Source organism: Neodiprion pinetum, chromosome 7 (assembly GCF_021155775.2).
Source record: "Neodiprion pinetum isolate iyNeoPine1 chromosome 7, iyNeoPine1.2, whole genome shotgun sequence".
Classification (NCBI taxonomy): Eukaryota; Metazoa; Arthropoda; class Insecta; order Hymenoptera; family Diprionidae; genus Neodiprion; species Neodiprion pinetum.
The window spans coordinates 321,551-341,789 of record NC_060238.1 but is presented as its reverse complement, the minus strand read 5'-3'; the positions used below and the strand labels follow the sequence as shown (position 1 = coordinate 341,789).

General features: G+C 37.8%; 3 protein-coding genes across 12 annotated transcripts in view; 1 reads left to right on the top strand and 2 right to left on the bottom strand.

Moving 5' to 3' along the window:
• The window catches only part of Pkc98E (Protein kinase C), a 33,323-nt gene that overhangs the window by 5,386 nt on the left and 7,698 nt on the right, over nt 1–20,239 (bottom strand). For 2 of the 9 annotated variants that reach the window (XM_046634003.2, XM_046634005.2), the window contains 9 exons: nt 14,133–15,557; nt 12,074–12,134; nt 11,600–11,843; nt 10,630–10,661; nt 9,685–9,806; nt 9,398–9,560; nt 8,719–9,261; nt 7,501–8,096; nt 7,174–7,375 (listed from right to left, as the gene is read on the bottom strand). In XM_046634003.2, the coding sequence (XP_046489959.1) occupies nt 7,211–7,375; nt 7,501–8,096; nt 8,719–9,261; nt 9,398–9,560; nt 9,685–9,806; nt 10,630–10,661; nt 11,600–11,843; nt 12,074–12,134; nt 14,133–14,465 (2,259 nt within the window). In that variant the 5' untranslated portion in view covers nt 14,466–15,557 and the 3' untranslated portion in view covers nt 7,174–7,210. Of the gene's footprint in view, nt 1–581; nt 7,376–7,500; nt 8,097–8,718; nt 9,262–9,397; nt 9,561–9,684; nt 9,807–10,629; nt 10,662–11,599; nt 11,844–12,073; nt 12,135–14,132; nt 15,558–20,239 lie in introns of those variants that run through there. The other 7 variants (XM_046634006.2, XM_046634007.2, XM_046634004.2 and 4 more) reach the window with 7 other exon arrangements.
• On the top strand, nt 16,394–18,214 carry LOC124222744 (iron-sulfur cluster assembly 2 homolog, mitochondrial). 2 transcript variants are annotated; one of them, XR_011177693.1, is made up of 4 exons: nt 16,394–16,632; nt 17,004–17,234; nt 17,301–17,758; nt 17,822–18,214. XR_011177693.1 is itself a non-coding variant. In XM_046634037.2 (3 exons), exons 1-3 carry the CDS (start codon nt 16,553–16,555, stop codon nt 17,476–17,478), a joined length of 489 nt encoding a protein of 162 aa, XP_046489993.1. In that variant the 5' UTR covers nt 16,394–16,552; the 3' UTR covers nt 17,479–18,214. The 2 variants fall into 2 exon arrangements, 1 of the variants encoding a protein (XP_046489993.1); XM_046634037.2 differs by having other exon boundaries at nt 17,301–18,214.
• Nucleotides 16,997–20,188, bottom strand: LOC124222738 (putative leucine-rich repeat-containing protein DDB_G0290503). Its single transcript, XM_046634021.2, has 5 exons — nt 19,780–20,188; nt 18,759–19,652; nt 18,538–18,684; nt 18,238–18,471; nt 16,997–18,172 (listed from the first exon to the last, which is right to left on the bottom strand). Exons 1-5 carry the CDS (start codon nt 19,840–19,842, stop codon nt 18,146–18,148), a joined length of 1,365 nt encoding a protein of 454 aa, XP_046489977.1. The 5' UTR covers nt 19,843–20,188; the 3' UTR covers nt 16,997–18,145.

Sequence of the window (20,239 nt, the reverse complement as noted above, 5' to 3'; positions counted from 1 at the left end):
CAATCAAATGAGACATATCGCATGTCAGTGGTTGATTCGACATTTCTCTTTCACTACGGAGAATACAAAACGAGATTACTTTTTTTTCAAAATTTCTTTTCCGAATTTTTTTTTCTTTCTCATCGGTTCACCTTTTCTCTGGCAACAAAGCTTGACGCGATGATGAAACGAGACGTGAGACGGCGGTACGTTTACATGACAAACTGTCGAATCTCTACGTAATTTTTCAAAATAATCATCATCTATTCATCAATTTATTCCATGCAAGTCAATGTAATATAATAAACACTTAAACAAGCAGGAGGTTTGGCGTCAAACATTGTTATTAAGATTCTTTGCTTACACGCGAATTTCAAAAATAATAATAACCCTCCTCTCTCTCTCTCTCTCTCTCTCTCCTTCTCTCTCTCTCTCCCTAGATTCTATATTGCAACAATATTATCATCATATCTTATTTAAATTCAGTTTCTATTTCCAAGTACCTTTCACTTTCCAATATTTTTCATCCGTACTTCTGGCTCTTGGCTTCTTTCCTCGCTTATTTTTTTTTTTTTTGTTTGTATTAAATATATCACTTCTACTTTTCAACATCAATGTTTTTTTTTTTTTTTAACTTTTTTTTCTTCTCTTGGTTTTACCGTTGACTTGAGGTAAATATTAATTTTTTTGTTTTTTTTTTCTTTAGTTTTTTCACATCTTCAACAAGTATAGATTTTCTCTATTTCCTACAGCACAAGCACGTGAATTTTTTTTGTTTTTTCTCCTATATGTACAAATTTCTCCTCCTTGTGTTTGCGCGCGCGCGTTTGTCTCTTCTATAATTACTTTTCCATATGCGCAAGTACGTATATACGGACCCTTGGATTGATTCTGACACATTTAAGGCCAACGATGGCATCTGAATCGAATGTTCCAACAAGTGGCAGCAGAGTACAACGGTGGCCCGGAATGTCTTGGGATCGGACCAAGGACATGTACACATTATATATGTATTATATAATTATTAACCTTCGTAACGTTCAACACAATACATATATGTATTATGTATAATACACAGACACGTGTACATATATTATTGATTGGCGATAGAAAAAAATCACATCGAACAGGGACAGCGTGACGTAGGATTGGACTTACAGCCGTCTAAATAGTAATACCCTAATTAGTTAATAACATTATCATTATAATTACTATATAATGTTAAAAATCTCCAATTAGGAGCTAGATTCTTGAAATGTCCATATTTTTTTTGTTTTGTTTTCACCACTTATTTATTTTCATTTCTATTATTATGCTTATTTATTATTTTATTTTTTTGTGTTTCTTACTCCCACTCGCCTAGTTGTAAAAATCATCGGAAACCGCGACGTGAAGGAAAAAAAAAAAAAAAACAAAGAAAACAAAATGGCACAAATGCAGACAATGATTAATCCAAGCTAATGTGAATTAATTATTACCGGACGCAAGATATAGAGTTAATAGATTTTACAACCGGTCAATTCGGTAAAAATAGACGGTAAAAAATGACGGTGATAAAATAATGGTTGTAAAAAAAAAAAAAATTCAAATATAGACGAAATCTAGATACCGAATAAACAACGTGTCAAGGTACGTTTGTAGAAGAAAAAATAAAGAAATTACATTAGTCGATAGATTGAACTAGAAAAAATAACGCGTGATCTGATTGATCAAAACTCAAACAGACTCTCTTATTTTTGTCTTAATATGTGAAGAGATAGATGAGAAAAAATGTAGCGACGATCGTCGTTTTTCTTACTGTGTTTTTTCTTTCAGAACGTTTCTTTCTCTTCCGAAAAATTGTCAAATAATAAAAGGATAAATAAATAAAGTGAAATAAAAGTAAACCAATCACATGTAATAATGTAACATCATCACGACAAAAAACGCACAACAATCATTTTTGCCCTACGGCTGACTACGTACCTACATTCACATTATATAAATATTATACATAGTATGTGTTTATCTATAAGTAGGTGATTTAAATTTTTTCTCTTCAACAAATATAGGACTATCGTTGCAAAACACTCAATAATTAATGCACTGCATGTGATTATACCCTATATATAGTTCACGTGACTTATAAATTATTAATTGTTTCGTCATACATGGACATATATATTTATTAAAGCTTTTCATAATTCTGATTAATTAATATTAATAAATGAAAGAAAGTTCAAAGAATACGAGAACGAGGAAAAATATAAAGAAAAAACAAACAACCATCTTTTCCTCAAACGAACTCTTGGCCCTTTGAAACCGCTGTTTTCTTTCCTTGTTCTTCCTCTTTTTTTTTTTAAACTTTATTTATTTATTTGTTTTCTTTTTTTTTTTTTTTTTCTATTCCACAACCATGTACGCACGAACATATGGTATATACACACATTTCTTTCTTCGATTCTGATTTCTCGACAAAGTTAAGCATCGCAAAAAGCCAAGGCGAAATGTTTGAATTATATTTATCTTCTTTACGCTCCAGATTCAACATTTACTAAATATACCTAAAACATAGATATTTTTTTGGCTTCATTTTTTCAAACTTTTTTTCCCGTTTTTTTTTCTTTTTCTTTTTTTTTTTCTTTTACCGTCATCAATTCTACATATGCAATGCTCGCTATGACCGCAAACTCATCTATCGCACGTACGCTCATAGCAAAAAAAACGAAACTTGACGCATCTTATTTTAACGATCACTACGCACTCAATGCAAAGAAGTTTTCGTGTCTATGCTAAGTTTGTTTTATGTTTTTTCCACCTTTCTTCCGTTCTCTGTTTTCTCTCTTCAAACTTTTTTTTAAATGATATATCATGTATATAGTATACACATATACTATATGTATATACATTATATATGTATAATACAGTTTTGTTAATCCCTTCTTACTTTTTAACGCTCTACCTTGTGTTACTAAACGTAGGCCGGACTAACCATTTTTTTTTTTTTTTTTAAACTTCAATTAATTTTATTCCTCTTCAATTTTTATTTTTTGTTTCAATATCATTATTATTACTGCTGTTGTTGTTGTTTTTGTTATTATTATTATTATTATTTTCTTATTATTACAGTTCTAATTATCATTAGAATAAACATCCAGTGTTACTCTAATATTCTCTCTTTGTCTCTATCTTTTGCATCTCCCGACTGAACATTCAAGTTCAACGTGACACCTTCCTTTTGTTAAATCTTCTGACTAGACATCAGTCAATGCGGCGCGCGCTTGCCTTTTGTAATAGGGCAAACGTTTTTTTTTTTTTTTTTCTAAATCTTTATTTGCAACCCGATACTTATTGATACTACTACTTTTAATGTAAGCGATAATTATTGTTGCTCGCGTTAGTATTATCAACATTACTATAACTGTTACTGTTACGATTATTATCAAGAGATACAAGAATGCATCTAAATCTGTCGTTTTTAATTTCCGATTCTCGGCAGTGCCTGTCTTGCTCGAAACTTGCTAAGCACGTCGACGTTTCTCTTCGACGTTTTCACGTTATTTTTATGACCGTTTAATTCTTCGTCACGAATGGCGAGATTGTTCGAAAATTGGTTGGACGAAAGTCGTTACACGGAACCGCGTGAATAATAGCCGCCCTCCCGATTGTCTTCCAATTTTAGCACGGTGAAATTTTTTTGCAAACAAACTAAGAACCGATCACGAAAAAAAGGTCACCGAGAGAACGAGGAAAAGCCTCGATGTCTTTCGACGTCGACTCGGGTAAATCGATGTTCGGCTTGGTTTCGAATCGGTTGGCAAATCGACGAGGACAAGGCTGATGACCTGACGTTACGACGGTAAAATATCGTGCGACAAACAATCGATTACGCAACGTTTACGAATAACGTGTGAAACCGGTCCTCCAGTCCTACGCCCTCGTCACCTCAAATCATTTTCCGTTTTCGTTCGCCCCTCTTCTATCATTTCTCAAGTTGGCTTTGGTAAACCTTGCACCGTACAAGATATGCCGAGGGATAGAACGAATCGCTTTGGAAAGTCCGGCGACTCGGAGCGATTGGCGTACAAATTATCTCCCACCTCTCCTCGCAACGGCGAGAGAACGCGTATATCTTGTTGTACATAATACGTATACAACTATCAAGTCTAACGCTATTAAGCTGTATGATTCGAGTCCCGCACAGACTCGAAGCATACCCCGCATTAGATTTAAATTCCGTATACAATATATTTATTTTTCTTTGTATATTTGTATATTTGTATATTTGTATATTTGTGCATATATATATGTGTTTATGTATGGTACGTATATGGTGCTTGAACGGTACAACGATTATACCGATTATTATACACGTAGTTAGTACGTTAATGATCATGTAAGTAATTCAAGCGATCGTGTGCGTGACACGCTAATCCTTAGTCCGTAATGATAACATCGAATTACTCAAACTCATCCTATCGTATTTTACATTTTATATTATACTGTGTTATTATTATTACTATCGTTATTATTATGGTCCATTTTGTAACGATTTGGGGCTGATTTGTCACAAAATGGTCCAGAAGAAAAACTCTACCGTAATTGATAATTTTATCGCACATATATGTTACAATATTTATACATATACATACGTCTATGTATACGTATGTATGTATAAATATATGTACGGTTAATCAATAGAGTGCCACACTTTCTATATTTATAAATTATATACATAGATTTATCGGCATATATGATATATAAATACGTATGCAGTACATCGTTATTTTTAAATATTAATAATTAACATTGTAATATTTTTGTTGGTTAATTTGTCGTTTATCTCATTATTATTATTATAGGTAAACATCCAAATGGTTTTTGGCAAACTGCAACCAGCTCCGCCGTCATCCGCCATTTTTATAACTTGCACGGCAAACGTGTGCATCTCAAAAAACCGTCCGTCGACAAAGACTCTCGTTCGGCTTTTCGATTTGCAATAACTTTATAATAAATAGATACGTAATGCTTGATTGGTAAACTAGCGGTTTTCTTTTTTTTCATCCTCTATCTTATACCATAAGATCTCTACACTCCATGGTTAATATAATATTATCAATATTTTGTAGTTTTATTTTTGTTTGTTTGTTTTTTTTCCCGTTTTTTGTTTTCTTTTGTTTTGTTTAAGTACGCCAATCACACTTTATTCCTAATGCACACATCTTTCTTGACACAACTTGTAACGTGTTCTTGTGGTTATGCGGCGGAAACTCGGCAAACGACGCAGACGAGCGAATTGCGATCGAAAGAACCGTTCGGCGGACCTTCGCACGATAGTTATTTTATAATTAATTTGTTCACTTATTTATTAACGCATATTTTATATTTTTATAGATTCTCCACCGTCGTACAACGAGTCGAGAATTGTTTTCAAGTCTTAAAGGTACCTAACTAGAGACAACATGTACGAATATCCTGGAAGGTGCATCAATGACTATGTGTATATATATATATTTTTTTGGTTTTTTTTTTATTTTTTTTTTATTTTTTTTTTTTTAATCTTAACTTTATACTAAAACTTGATTTTTCTTTTCCTCCTCTGCTTACGCCTGCATCGTATCTTAATTAAACGTTATATGTGTATGATTTATCTTTTTATCATTTTTGTTAGATTCTTGAAATATTCTTTTACATACGGTCATTATATGTTTACGGTAGGCGTACGCTAAAATAATTTAAATATACTCTGGTCAGACCACCTGTGGCCTGCATATAATATATAACCTTAATTTCATACTAATATTTACTATTTTATAAGTGTTGTTGTTGTTGTTGTTGTTAATATTATTATTATTCAATTTTATTTCTCTCTTCCTCTTGTTTGAATTATATATATACATATATATATGTATATACCTGTGTTCAAATAGATACTATATTTTTGTAACAAACTATGGCATTATCATAGAAATAGGGGGTTTTGAACCTGACTTATAAAATCATAAATTATTATCCATTTGCTCATTAATAAAATTTGTCAATAATATTATCACGCGGGCTTGAAAAAACTAATCTGAGATGGAAAAAGCATCAGGTTCTACCCGAAGCGGAAGTTAAATGTACAAACACAAAATGCATTAATCATGGAAAACAGAAATCGCTAATCGCTTAAATAACCTTTCTATAAATTTAACGATTAAAAAGCAACAATCGATAAAATTTTTGACTAATTAAACGAACCGAAGTTATAATCTTAGTTTCTTTGTTTTCTTTTTTTTCCTTTTTTTTTTAAATACAATTTCTAACGTTTTTACAACGTGTTTGAAAAAGCTCAGATCTCGCAAATTTTTTTTTTTTTTTTTTTATCAACAATTTTGTGCATGGGCTATAATTCTTAAAGTTTCGTGCACTTGCAATCATATTCGCATAAAACTTTACCAAAAGTTGCTAACCTTGAGGTAAATATTTGCGCAAAATTTGTTGTAGTTGACGGTTTTTTTTTTCATTTTTTATTTTTTTTGTTTTTGTTTTGTGCGCGCTAGTTACCAGCAGCAACGCGCTAAGATCAAACGAACGAGATAAAAAAAAATGCGTCAACGTAATAAATAATAAACTACTGTCCGTCGATCATTATATTATGTTACTGCATTGAAACACAACCTCCACCTACTTTTTCTTCTTCGATTTTTCCTATCATCTGGTTTATCCAAAAATAAATCGTGTATACCGATGAGTTTCGCGGCGAAAAAAAAAAAAAAAATTCCATACTCCGCTTAACTCATTATAAGTACCTTAGCTATCTCTCCCTCTCTCTCTCTCTCTCTCTTTTCTACGATCAGCTACAAGCAGCCTGACCGTTCGTTATACTTTCATCTCTGTCACATATAAACATTTGCGATATGCTTATTTTCTCGTAAATCATCTGACCTTCCTTTCGTTTTTTTTTTCTTTTCTTTTGCTATATTGTATACAGATTAGATGAAAAATCAGACCTCACCAGGTTCCATCGCGGTATACGTTTTGTTACTTGTTTAAATTCCAATTTTCACTCCGATTCACGGCTTACGCTTTTCTTCCGTTTTCATTGAAATTAGATTAAATTAATTTGAACCCATACCGAACAGTTACCCTCTCGTACAGTTCGACCAATGAAACATTACACATATCTTGAAAACAACGAAGAGGGTAGGAAAAAAAAAAAAAAAAAAAACTTACTTGATCGTAACATCCAAGTGATTTTTATCAACTGCGTTTATTCGCCCGCAAGTCTTGCGGGATTGTAGTCTGTGTTAACGAATGAGAATCCCTTGAATTCTTCCTGATTTATGCAGCGTAAATCTTCAGGATTCACCGGTGTCAAGACCGGTTCTTCTTTCGTGAACTCGGCATCAAAGTTCATTGCATCCTTTTTGTTTTTCTGTAATGCAAAAAAAAAAAAATAAATAAATAAAATCAAAAAAAATAAAACAAGCAACAAATGTGTGAATAATAATAAAATGCAAGCAGAGCAATAATTGCACCGTATATCAGTATTATCCTTACAATTTTCGGTTTAAAAGGAGGCTTCAGTCTGCGAGCCTCGAGCGCCTCCCAGTCCATGTCTCGGAAAAATGGATGAAGTCGTATGGCATTCTCGCCTCCGTTAGCTGCAACGCATCCCAATCTTTTGGCGGGATTCTTGGTCATAAATCCCTTCAGAATGGCAACAGCTTCCTTGGTCAGCCATACCGGATAAAGGACGTCGTCTCTCAATATTGACTCGAATAAATCGTCCTCGTTTTCAGCTTCGAACGGTGGCTGACCGGCCATCATTTCGTACATAAGAACGCCGAGCGCCCACCAATCGACACTCGCGCCGTACTGCAGTTCCTGAAGTATCTCGGGCGCGATGTAATCGGGGGTGCCGCAGAACGTCGTCGTGGTTTTGACACCTTCGATTATGCCCTCTTTACACATACCGAAGTCGGCAAGTTTGCAATGCCCCTCTTGGTCCAACAATATATTGTCCAATTTCAAATCCCGGTATATCACACCGTGCTTGTGAAGAAATTGTAATGCCAGCGTAACTTCGGCAGCGTAAAAACGTGCACGAGCCTCGTCAAACTTGCGAGCTCTTTGAATTTGGAACATCAGATCACCTGTCGATCATTAAAAGTTCACTGTCAGAACGTACGTTTCGATTTTAAATAAATTATTAATTTGCTCGACCTTGATAAGCCAGACTAAGAACTTTTCGCTTGAATGCGTTTCGAACTTAGAAAACGTTAACCAGTCCAATCTTTTTTTATTTTTACGTTGTTTTTTAAATAACTCGACAACTACCAGGGCGGCGACAATTTTGCTAAATAAAATTACCTAACTTGTCTCGTCAAAAAATTCAGAATTTCCAGACGTTTTCCCACGAAGCTTTTATGACCAAAAGCTCTAGAAGTTATGCGCCTTGAATATATAAAGTTGGATCTCAACGTTTATTTTACACAAATAATTAGAAATTTAACGATACCATTTCTGAAAGTTAGCTTAACCGAATTTACGAAGCACAGATGAAGTTTGAAAACAATTTTAAAAAAAGCAAGTTTTTTCTATGGTTCACCATAATTTCCCGACTTTTTCCCGATAGACGAAATTCCCCGACTATTCCCGGTCTTCCCGGTGTGTCGCCAATTTGATGGAGATCTAGTGAAAACTCAATCTTTCATTCTTGGGGTGTTCGTATCAAGTTTTTCTTTTAACCAATTCGCAAAAGACAAGACCACCCACCTCCATTGACATATTCCATAACGAAAAAGAGCCTATCTTTGGTCTGAAAGCAGCTGTGTATGGCGGTGAGAAACGGATGCTTGGCTGCCAGAGCTAGTATGCGTTTCTCTGTCATGGTACAGTCGACGTCGTCGTCCTGAATGATGACATCCTTCTTGAGTACTTTGACGGCGTAAACTTCGTCCGGTGACCCTTTTCTTTCGGCAAGCATTACCTTGCCGAAGCTTCCTTTGCCAAGGACTTTGATGAAATGAAAATCTTCGAGCCCGAGCTTCCTGTAGCCGGTATCTGGGCCGCTTCCGCTGTCGGTCGGTTCTTTCAATTTCGAGACTGGCACCCCTTCGGAGAACGTTTCGTTCGGGGGAGCCGACGACCCAGAGCCACCAGATTGGCTCGATGACTGGTAGTTGATCCTGGCCGGTTTGTTCTTATTGTCCGGCGAGATTCCCATTTCGTTCAAGAGATCAGCCAAATGCCTTCTGTTGATACCACAATTGTTTGCAACATTCTTTTGACATCTCTTGTGCACGCTCATATGGCAGACTGAAAATAATTACCAAAAGTAAGACAAAACTGTATCGACATTTGACCCGAGTTTGGAAGTTGCTGACTTAACGAAACGTCGCAAAATCCAACAACAGATTAACGCATTGGTAATGATTGAATGGAAAAGATTTACCTTTGCATTGTAGGCCTTGCTTTATAAGACCGTACAGAAGAGACCCGCAATGTTCGCAGAATGTGAACCGTTTGAAACTGTGTACGACAAAGCGATGGGGAACATTGACACTGAATCTTTGGCTCTGGGTACTCTGGGTTGTCTGTAAAATATGAACGTTTCCCTAAACGGGCAGATAGTTTGAATTAAAATAAAAAACGAAACAAAAAAAAATAGACATCATCTCCCTAGCGGTGTATGGAAGTTTCTCACCCCCCCGAGATAATTTCGATAATACAGTTACCAACTTGAGAAAAATTCAGTTTCTGTTCGAGGAACTTGGTTCGTTCAACACTTACTTCGTCTCTCATGCCTGGACAAACAGTGACGACGGACTCGTGACATCTTTTGTGAACGACACATGTGCAGACTGTAACAAACGTAGGGAAAACTTTTTATACACATATATTCTACAGCAATTGTTATTTTCGTTTTTTCTCTCGTTCTTTGAAAATGTGTGAAAGAGGCTATTCGAAAAACAGTACGTTAAGTAAGCTCCGATAAACATGCGCCGTTTGAACTGCAATCGCTCATTTCATTTCTGTGACATAAAACACTGTGAAAATTTGTGTTAAATCGTGCAGGGCGAAGAAAACATAAAAAAAAATTATGTTAATTGTACGTTACAATAGAGAGTTTTGCGAAGAGCAGGTGTGAGAATAAAATAACGCAAGTAGGAGCTTAACAACCTCTGCTATCCCACCTTGTAGATTGAAAAACGCACAAACAAATGTCATAATCAAACAAATAAATTGTACAACGGAAAAAGTAAAACGGACATGCGCTAAAGTCATCCAACATGACATAGACATATAATACATGATAAGAAGAATACAGGTAGAAGAAGAGACATAGGGGCACAAACATGGTTAAATGATCCGTAAAATATTTTCACTCATACTTTGGCAAGACGCAAGTGCATGTAGGTCTGAACCCTGACTGAGTATAATCGGAATGAAATAAAAAAAATATAAAATAAGCAAATAAACAAAATAACACCTACTCAAGCAGAAAGCGATCGACGAATGGGAAATATCTTTGGATCATTGGTGTCTCTGGGACATAGGAAATGGGAGCGTACGTATATAGGAGCAACTTGGTACGGCAAAAAATATTAATACGCACATGGGATTCCGCAAGCAGGCAATTAATTATTACTATCGGTTAATAACGTGATTTTGTGTCTTCCTCACCTTGACATTGATACCCTTGCTTGCCGAAGCCCCTGAAATACAACAGACAAAACACGTCACATCGTCTCCTCAAAATCCCTAATAACACATACGCGTATCCCTCCTCTGACGTTGCTACCCAGAAGTTACCTCTACTGTTTCTATCGTTTACCCTAAGCCAAGAGATTAAAAGGCAACCTGACATTACGCGTCACTTTGGATGATAAGAAATGGACCACGTATCCTAGACGTTAGCATTTACGAAACGAACGGACTAGGTTTCAAATTGTTTGAAGCAAAGTGCAACTGGATTGATCCTAAGATTTGGCAGTAGAAATGCGTAACGTCAGCTTGTGTGAAATACCAAAGCGTGCAACCCCAATTCCACCAATGTCCACGCAGTTTCAATTACTCCTCCCACAGTTTAATCACAAAAAGAAGAACCAAATGCATGCAGATTTGTGTTTGATGATTGAGAGGATTGTAATGATATATAAATATTATTATTTTTGTAATAGAAAGACCACCACACCCGGGACACGGACTCGGCACTCATACAGCGGAAATGTTTCCCTTCCGTTGTTTTTCACCCACAGTAAACTGTGTCGCATTTCCTTAAATAAAGCAGACATCGGGAGAAGTATTTATGCCGAGACCTACACGAGCACATACAAAGTATTCCCACAAATTGCCCAATTAAACACTAAAATTACCCATTCTATGTCTAAAAAAAATATCAGTCCAAACATCCGAACTCTTGCTGCAATTACTGTTGCATGTTTTGAAAATTGGATTCGCCGTATCCAGACACGTATTTTTTAACCAAGTATCGAGTATTCGATTGTGAATCAAAAATCCAAAGACGAGTGGATGTTGGATATAGGTGAGAGTTTTGTCCTCGGTTTGATACGATTTTTAGTACAGTACAAACACAGGGGGAAAAAAAAATTAAGAATAAAAAACAACAGGATACATTGATCGAAGTACGTACCATATAAAGTCGCCACAATGGGAGCAGAATGTAGGCTGCCTCAGGAAAGTCGCCATGAATTTATGCCCGTTGACTTGATGCACCCTTCTTCGCATCGCCCCTCTTCTGCGATTGAAACCTTGTCGCTCTTTAAACTCTCGTCTCGGCTCTTTTCCTCCTATCGCTGCGCCTACTCCGCTTCCGCCGCCTGTGTCTCCGGACCCTCCGCCCAACCCACCGCTTCCGCAGCCAGGTTGTTGTTGCTCTGTTTTTGCATGAAAGCATTACAATTTCACTCTGTTTTACAAGTTGAAATTCTTCCATCTTTGCTTCTTTAGAAATAGATCTAAAGACGATCTATGCTATTCTTTGTACCTTTCATTGTACGTATTGTACTTGTTCTAGTCTGCTCAGTAAAGAATTTAATTCTCTTTGCATGTTTATTATAAATTATTCCAGGCAAATTATTCAACGGAAACATGTGCCGACACTGACCTTGATTCGTCCATTTCAGGTCTATTCGTATCCTCAGTTTTCCTTGCGGCTCAAGGTCGACCTGGAACGAATGAAGACTATTAGTTCAGTCTGCGTAAAAGTTACGCAACATCGCTTATTTATTAACAATGAAAACACAAAGTATTACCAATTAGGTACAATATTTGCAGGTAATCCCTGCGGAGTAAAAGCGACTAGCAAAATTCAAAGATGTTACCATTGCGAGTGCCGGTTCATTTATTTTATAGCGGAATTCGAGGAGGAGGTACAGGGATGTTTATACACGAACGTTAAATTAAGACGACCTTTCTGAAAAATAGAATTAAAATCCTACCTTTAAGGGCAATTGCTTGCTGATTCAGATGTTTGTTGCGAATGATTCTGATTGTAATAAAAATCAGCCAAATCTTTCTTCCTTTGTGTTTGCAATGAAATGTGACAGACCAAAGGATACTTACATGACGGTAGCTACAATAATCTAAAATATTCCCCATGGCAATGTCCACATGTTGAGGCATGAAAGCCTTGAATAAGGAATCTTAATTGCACAATTATGGACGACACGGTATAGTAACAAATTCTCCAGAATCCTCAACACTTGTCTATATTGCAAAAACCTTGCAGTTTGAGTGGAAAGTGAGGAAAAATTTGATACAATTGATTATGTTTTTACGGAATAATGTTCAAAGATGCGTTGAACACAAAGACAATTGCAAAATGAATTTTCTAAGAATGACTAACAGCTCAGAGTTCAAGAAGCTTTGTAGAAAATTTCCTGCGAGAAAATTCATGATGCTAAATAAATGACTGGAATTGGTATTGTTATTTCAATGATTCAAATTTCGGAAAACTTGTTATTTCCTAATTTTAGGAATATATGAAATGGAATAAATTATAAGGCAAAAGAGATTCATATTTTGGAAACTTGGCCATTTCAGAGTCACTACAAAATTGCAGAATAGATGTCCCCCTCCCCACACACAAATATTTCATTAAGCTAGCGTTATTAACTTTGATCTCATGAACATTTGCAGTGGGAAAAATTTGATTTTACCGAGCAGATAATAAATTTTTTGACCGAATAATCAAAACCATTCAAGACAAAGATAAGTATTCGCCTCTTATCTATGATACACATATGCATACTTGTGGCCTCCGTAAGCCATCAAGGCTTTAATTTATATCTAGTCTACGCAGCAGAGCGTTGTAAGCACTAACAGTCATATAGGTGCAGTCTGCCCTCGTTTCTCGATGAAAACAGCAAATATGTTAAAGACGAAGAGCTACGGATGATTTTCTGTTTCTGTGCTATCTCCCTGGCAGGGATTTAACACCCGTCAACGGAATAAATACGGTGAGCGATGAAAATCTTGGTAATTCCACTTTAAATCAGTGAACGAAATCTCAATAACGTTAAATTTTTTTAATGTACAACAACGATGATTAATAAATACCGTTTCGCTGGGGTAAAGTATAGCCGCCTTTTTCAGGGTCTCGGCACGAATGTGAATCAGCCTTTGAAAACACTTTTCAAAACCATAATTTCTGTGTGTTTGAAACATTTTCTTATTAAAGAGGAAAATTAAGTAGAGTATCCAACCGTCAATTTTTTTTTCAACACTCTTATTTTACAGAAAATCCAAACAAATCTTGCAAACAGAGAATTTGCCCAACACACAATACTCTAAATAAAATTTGCACATACAAATATCAGCCATAGGATTTGGATTCGAATTCTCTCCTTAATGAGAGATACTTCTCGTTTTCGATATGTATTAACCAAGGTGCGAACGCGAACTGCTAGCAATCTCTGACTCGCTTACGAAAGGACAAAGTATATTTGCGCATAACTCTTCTTATCTAAACCGCTATCAAACGTATAAAAGAAACATTACTAAGAATATCACACCTATGCGACAACAAAATCTCAGCATGCTGCATATTCACAATAAACGTTTCATCGAAATATTGTATCGTTGCATTTAATAACGCCAAAGCTGAGAATTCTTTCAATAGTGCTACGATTAGGAACAGGACAATATAGCTGAATACCACGAACCCAGAAATCAGCTGCATCGTCTTCTCGGTGAACCAGATCTTCGAATCTGATGCTGCAATTGGCCACAAAATCATCGGGCGGCAGAGCTGCGTCGTGGAAAACGGTCAGCCCGAGCGTCCCCGCATCCAGGACATGGTGCGTGAACGATTCGTTCCACACAGGATCGAAGGTCTTTGGTTTGGTCGAAGAGCGGTCGAGCTGATTCTCGTCGACGTCCAGAAGGACATAGGGATCCAGAATTGGCGGTTCGTCTTGCCAGAATTTTCTCTGCTTATCCGTTGCCCTCAGGCCAGATGCTTCGCATATTTTTACCTTAACCGTGCCAGTGAACATTTTACCTGTCTCCCTGCCACTTTATTGTATACGTTTGACCGTCTCAACGACTGACGATGAAACCTCAGGTGTTTTTGACAGTCTGCTTTAGGGTGGGTGATTCTTCTTTTCTCTTTACTTACTCTCGGATTTATACTCGAATTCCAATACCGAGAGAATCCCTGGGGATGCAAAGATGTGGGACAATTTACGAGAGGGGGTGAAACGGGAGAAAAATAGGAATCAAAATTTTTCACTACTTTTGATAACGCGGTGATTCGTGTTTATTTTGTGACTGATTGGTTCCTCTTCCTCTTTTTCTTCTTCTTCGTTTTATTATTATTATTGTTATTATTGTTATTATTTTTCTTTTTATCGTAGTCTTTTTTTTTCCTCGTCTAACGTTGAGCGTTCACCTTCACCGTTGGTGGTATGAGTGTTGGTGCGGTCGACAGTAACAGTGTGTAGTTGTTGGGTCGAGAAAACAGAGGTTGTTAGTTCCAGTTTTAAAAAAAAGCGGACTCCCTCTTTGCGACTTTTTCTTCGTTCCTTCTAGCTTCTTTATCTTTTTTTCTCTTTATTCTGGTCACCGTTGCTCAACAATCAACACTGGTTCTCCCTCCTCCCGACGGTTGCACATAATACTTAACAACTAGCGTAGCATAGCAGTGTCGAACGAGACACTTTAATAAAAAAGTCGGGGTTAAACGACATTGACGAGTTACAGACCCGCCGCGATACCCTGACAGCCATCAAGGTCGATTTTCCGTAAAAATTCACCGACTCCGATGCAGTTAACGAGAGGGAAAAAAACTCGAGACCCAGGGCTCGATCCGCACGACTATCCAAGGCACATCCAAGGGCCCCTTTAACACGGCCAAGATATACGCGGCGGAACGGGGAATACGGGAATATCTAGCGTTGCTCGTTCGTTCGTTCGCTCCCTCCCTTGCCTCCCTTTCACCCTCCTGCGAAGCCACCTTCCGTCCTTCCTTCGTCGCTCCCTTCGCTCCGTCAGCACAGACGTCGCGCTCCGTCGCTCGATCGGTTCGTCCGTCGCGTCGTCGCCGCGGCACCATTCGCGGAATCTCTACCAGCATGAAGTAGAAGGATCTGAAACCGTGGAATCGACATAGAGTTTACACACACTCCTGAAGTAAGCCGTTCAATGGCCGCTCGCGTGCAAGGACTGCTAGTGTTACGGGACCTTTCGTAATCGAAAATGGGCGAGATTAATTCGTTGCCAAGTCGCGCCCTCTTCATCTTCCCCTGCAGGTGCATATCAGTCGGTACGTAGAGGCGAGAAGAACTGACGTTACCGTCGCTCACCCCGTGTGCCCAGATAATACAGTCGAACATTATTATCGCGAAGTGGCTATTCGTTTTTAATGCAAAATCTTATTAAAATGTGGGAAATACAAAACGGCTTCTGTCTGTCCATAGGAGTTGTAACGAAATGAGAGAATCAATTTCGTCTACAGGTCACATGGCCCACATGGCACGTCGTTCCGCTGTCGCTGATCTAACAATTAGAGAAGTCGAATAGATCCCGTTCGAAATGGAAAACAATTCGAATAAATTATCCGTCAAAGGTCTTACTAATGTGATCTAATAAATGTAACATTTCAGTTATACGAAAGCAGTTGGTCAGAAAACTTTTGATCCAGTACGGACACATGTTGAGTACTGTTTTTGTTCACAATCAGACCACGTCCAGCCATTCTGGCACAACTGTTCTGTAAAGAATAAAATCTCTAATTCTCCTACCCGATGTCCTTTTTCTTTTTTGCGATCTTAACACGTCCACTCGATCCGCTACGTTTTTCCTTTCGGATGCAAAAAAAAAATTCTGACAAAAGTTTTTCTGATATCTTCATCGGAACGCCAATCTTACTTGCCTGCACTGCCGCTTATGGACAAAACTAGCAAGACTAGAGTAACGCCGCGGCCCTTCGACCAGGCTTCTGGAACTAATTTTCGACGACGAATACATGTCGGTAACGTAACGATAAAGTGTACTTCTGCGACATCAGTTGGGAATAGAACCCGATAGTCATTAAAAAGAAAAGAAAACGTCAGCCGTCAGGTGGACATTAAGTCATTAAAGTATGGCGAAATTGGGGCAGGCGGTGAGGGATCTCTCCTCCAATTTCTCCTCGAACCAGTATTTTTCGCGACTACTTCTCACGTGAGTAACGCAATTATCACACGATTACGGAAATATGAAACAGGAAACCAGCGACGTAGATTATTCGCTATTTATCGTTCGATCCCAGAACCACGGGATTATGTTTCAATAATTTATATGTATTTTCATGTGGCAACGTCGACGTCCGGTCGGTCATCGTATCCAAACAAAAGTCATATACGCACCCTCTAAACCTTGTCATGAGGCAACCGACATTGTCGAGATCAGTATTTACATTTAACTGTCAATAAAGTGGGGTTGATTCGTGTAAAACAATCTTATCAGATTTCCTCGCTATTTATTTAGACTATTATGACGCTTCTTGACGTTTCGTCTGCGACGATATCTATTGAAGTATTGTCAATTTTTAGGTCGCCATGGCGCGGTGGTATCTGGGCTTCGGCACGTTGGACATCTGCCACAAATACATCGCCAGCTCCACAAGATACCGGCCTAATAGTCAGCGACAGCTGTGCTCAACGCTTGAAAGAATTGGCAACCAGCGCTGAAGAGGCGTGCCTGAGGGTTACTGTAGAAGGAGGGGGATGCTCAGGATTTCAGTATAAATTCGATCTTGACTCAACGATAAACGAAGATGACAGGTAAGCTTGTGCATCGTTACAAAAGTGGCTTTCATGTTTTACTAACAACTAAATTACTTCTTTCAGAGTTTTTCAAAAAGACGGAGTCAAAGTGATCATAGACACAACTTCGCTGGAGTACGTCAAGGGATCGACTGTTGAATATCACAAGGAACTAATTCGTTCTGCGTTTAGAATAACAAACAATCCTCTAGCTGAACAAGGGTGTAGCTGCGGTGCCAGTTTCGCTATTAAAGTAGACTGACCCGATACAAATAATCATAATTTTTAGCAGATCGTCTCCTCGATTCTAATTATCGGTTTTGAAAATGGTCCATATATTTTTACAGACTCGCAGTGATTGCAAAGAAATCGTTAATTTATTTTGTAGTTTTTAAGTGGTAGTTGATGTTATAAGTAAAATGTACGTGTATGTAGATAGGAATATATACACGTACGTGTATATTTATAAGTATATTACATGAAATTATGTCATGTATTAATGATTAGCGACAGATAAGGCGTTACGAAAACATTGCACATAGGTTGTTGATAATTTATAATAAAATTCGTTTCAACAAGTTGAAAAAGCAAAACATTGCACATAGGTTGTTGATAATTTATAATAAAATTCGTTTCAACAAGTTGAAAAAGCAAAACAACTGATCAAGAAAGGCTTTAAATTATACATGTATTCATTTCCTTTACTTACGTTATATTTTCAATCTCATAAACATGTGACGGCGGTTATACCGCGTTAGGTAAAATGAAACTGAATATTTAACGTTGACTAAATTCTACAAATGAACGTAGTGGACATCATTGTATTATTTACACGAGATTATGTTTTACACTATGTATTGTGATAATCACACAGATTAACAGGCATATCCATGGAATGTGACATAGGCTCCAGCTTAATGCCAGCAAATTTATTTTTGCTTCCCTTTTTTCGCATTCTGGAAAAAAAAAAATATCAATGATCTATTGATGGGTAAAAATCGCGGTTCCTGACTCGGCTCACCTTATTCCCCAACTCAAATTTGAGCTGCTGTATCTCCTCTGTTTGCTGAATCAATTTATCATTCATGTTGGCAAGGTGCTCACTTATAGTGCTAAGTTGAGCTTTGTAACTTCCCTCTTGTACTTCGTGATCCTCGCGCATTGCGGCAAGACTTGCCTGCAATTCTTGCAATGCCTCCTCACACCGTTGCCTTTTAGACTCGCTCGTTTCCAAGTGTATATTCATTATTTCAGTCTGAAATTACAAATAGTTTTTAGTAGAATACATATTTGAAACAGTTTAGGGTCAACTTGTACTCACATCTGCAGCTATAGCCAAGTTTCTTATGTGATAAACATGTTTTTCCGAAATTAGTTCGTCAATCTGCTGCTTATAATACTCCTTGATTCTTGATTCACGAGCCTCGATCTCTTCAGGAATGGCAAACGGTGACCTGAGCCTTCCTAACTGCAAGACGGAAGGTAGGTGTGATGAGTGGGCGTTGAATATTAGCTATTGGTAGTAGAATATCTCTGAATTACCATATTAGTTATTTCTACAGATTCGGCAGTATTACTTTGAATTTGACTAGTTTTCGTTTCTTCAGTTGCTTTCAATTGATCATACTTTATCTTGAGCACATTATACTCTGACTTCCAGAAGTTAAGTTGCTTCTCCAGTTCAAACAATCTGCCAATGTCCAGTTCTTCGGTAGTTTCTTCCTGCGAAACAGACTTTTCGGGAATCCTGGACTTGGCTCGAGGGCCGAGAAGTCTCTGGGGCGACGGTGAATTCGAGGGCTTTGATTCTGGGTGATGAATATGATGGACTCCGTATCCAGAATCGGAATCCTCTGTTTCACAGTCGTTTGAATTTCGTGCCGAATCCCTATGCAACGAATCCTTTTCCCCGTTTTGTCGTGACACAGAATTATCATGCTTGTCGCTCAACTTCTTCTGTAGTTCCTTGCGCTCCTTTTCAAATCTGGCTGCTGCGGCATGGTGCTTGCTTTCCAGTTCAGCTCTGTTTTTCTCCAACTGGTCAAGCTTGAACTCCAACTGATCTATCCTCTCGTTCAGTCCGACGATCTCAACCTCCTTGTCACTGAGTTGGGAAATCAGCTGAGCATTCTCAACGATCTTTTTTTGGAACTCCTCGTCTAGGATGTGATTCGACATGGGAAGGGGGAAGGACGCGTTCTTCTTCTCCGAGGATTTACTGCGGTTCTTTTTACCTCTGTTCTGAATTCCGTCCAATTCTTCCTGCAGCACTGTGACACGTTTCGTAAGCTGCTGATTTCTGAACGATAAGCTGTCGAGCTCCTGTTCGTTGCGTCGTATCTCAACATCCTTCTCTTTCAGCTGTTCCCGAAGGTCCACGTTCCGCGTCTGTTCATCTATAACTGCTTTCTTCAACACGTTAGCCTGTGCACGGATCTAAAACCACAAGGATTTTAATCTGTCGGAGATCAAGGTCGCTGCTTCAAGTTGGTTCAAGAACAACCAACTTATCGTTCATTAGTCTATTCTATTATACGTTAATGATTTAGTATCCTATACAAACCTTTGAGTATTCCGTAGCGATTTTTTGATACTTCGTTTGCAGCTGGTCGTTCGTACCCTCCATCACTATACGGTTTTATTTATTTACTTACCTCAAGTGTTGACCGTTTACGAGATTGATACGCGGTACGGTACTCGCGGAATTGACACGCGAAGCATTTGCGCTCAAGGTGCCGTGTCGACAGTGCACATCAGTAACAATGAAACATCGGCCCCGATTTAAGATGCTATTTTATATCGTTGAAGGGCTGCTGCTAAAGCAGGACGAGGATTAAATAATAATCAGACACTTCAAAGCCAGACGAGGGCATTTTCCTGCACCGTTAAAATATATATCGGAGGCGGTATCGTCCGCCACTTTACGCCCCCCTCGCAAACGCGTCAAAACTCAATTCATTTTATTGCCACAGTCCTGTCAAATTGTCAAAAGTAACTGGTGTGAAGGTAGTCACAGTTTACTC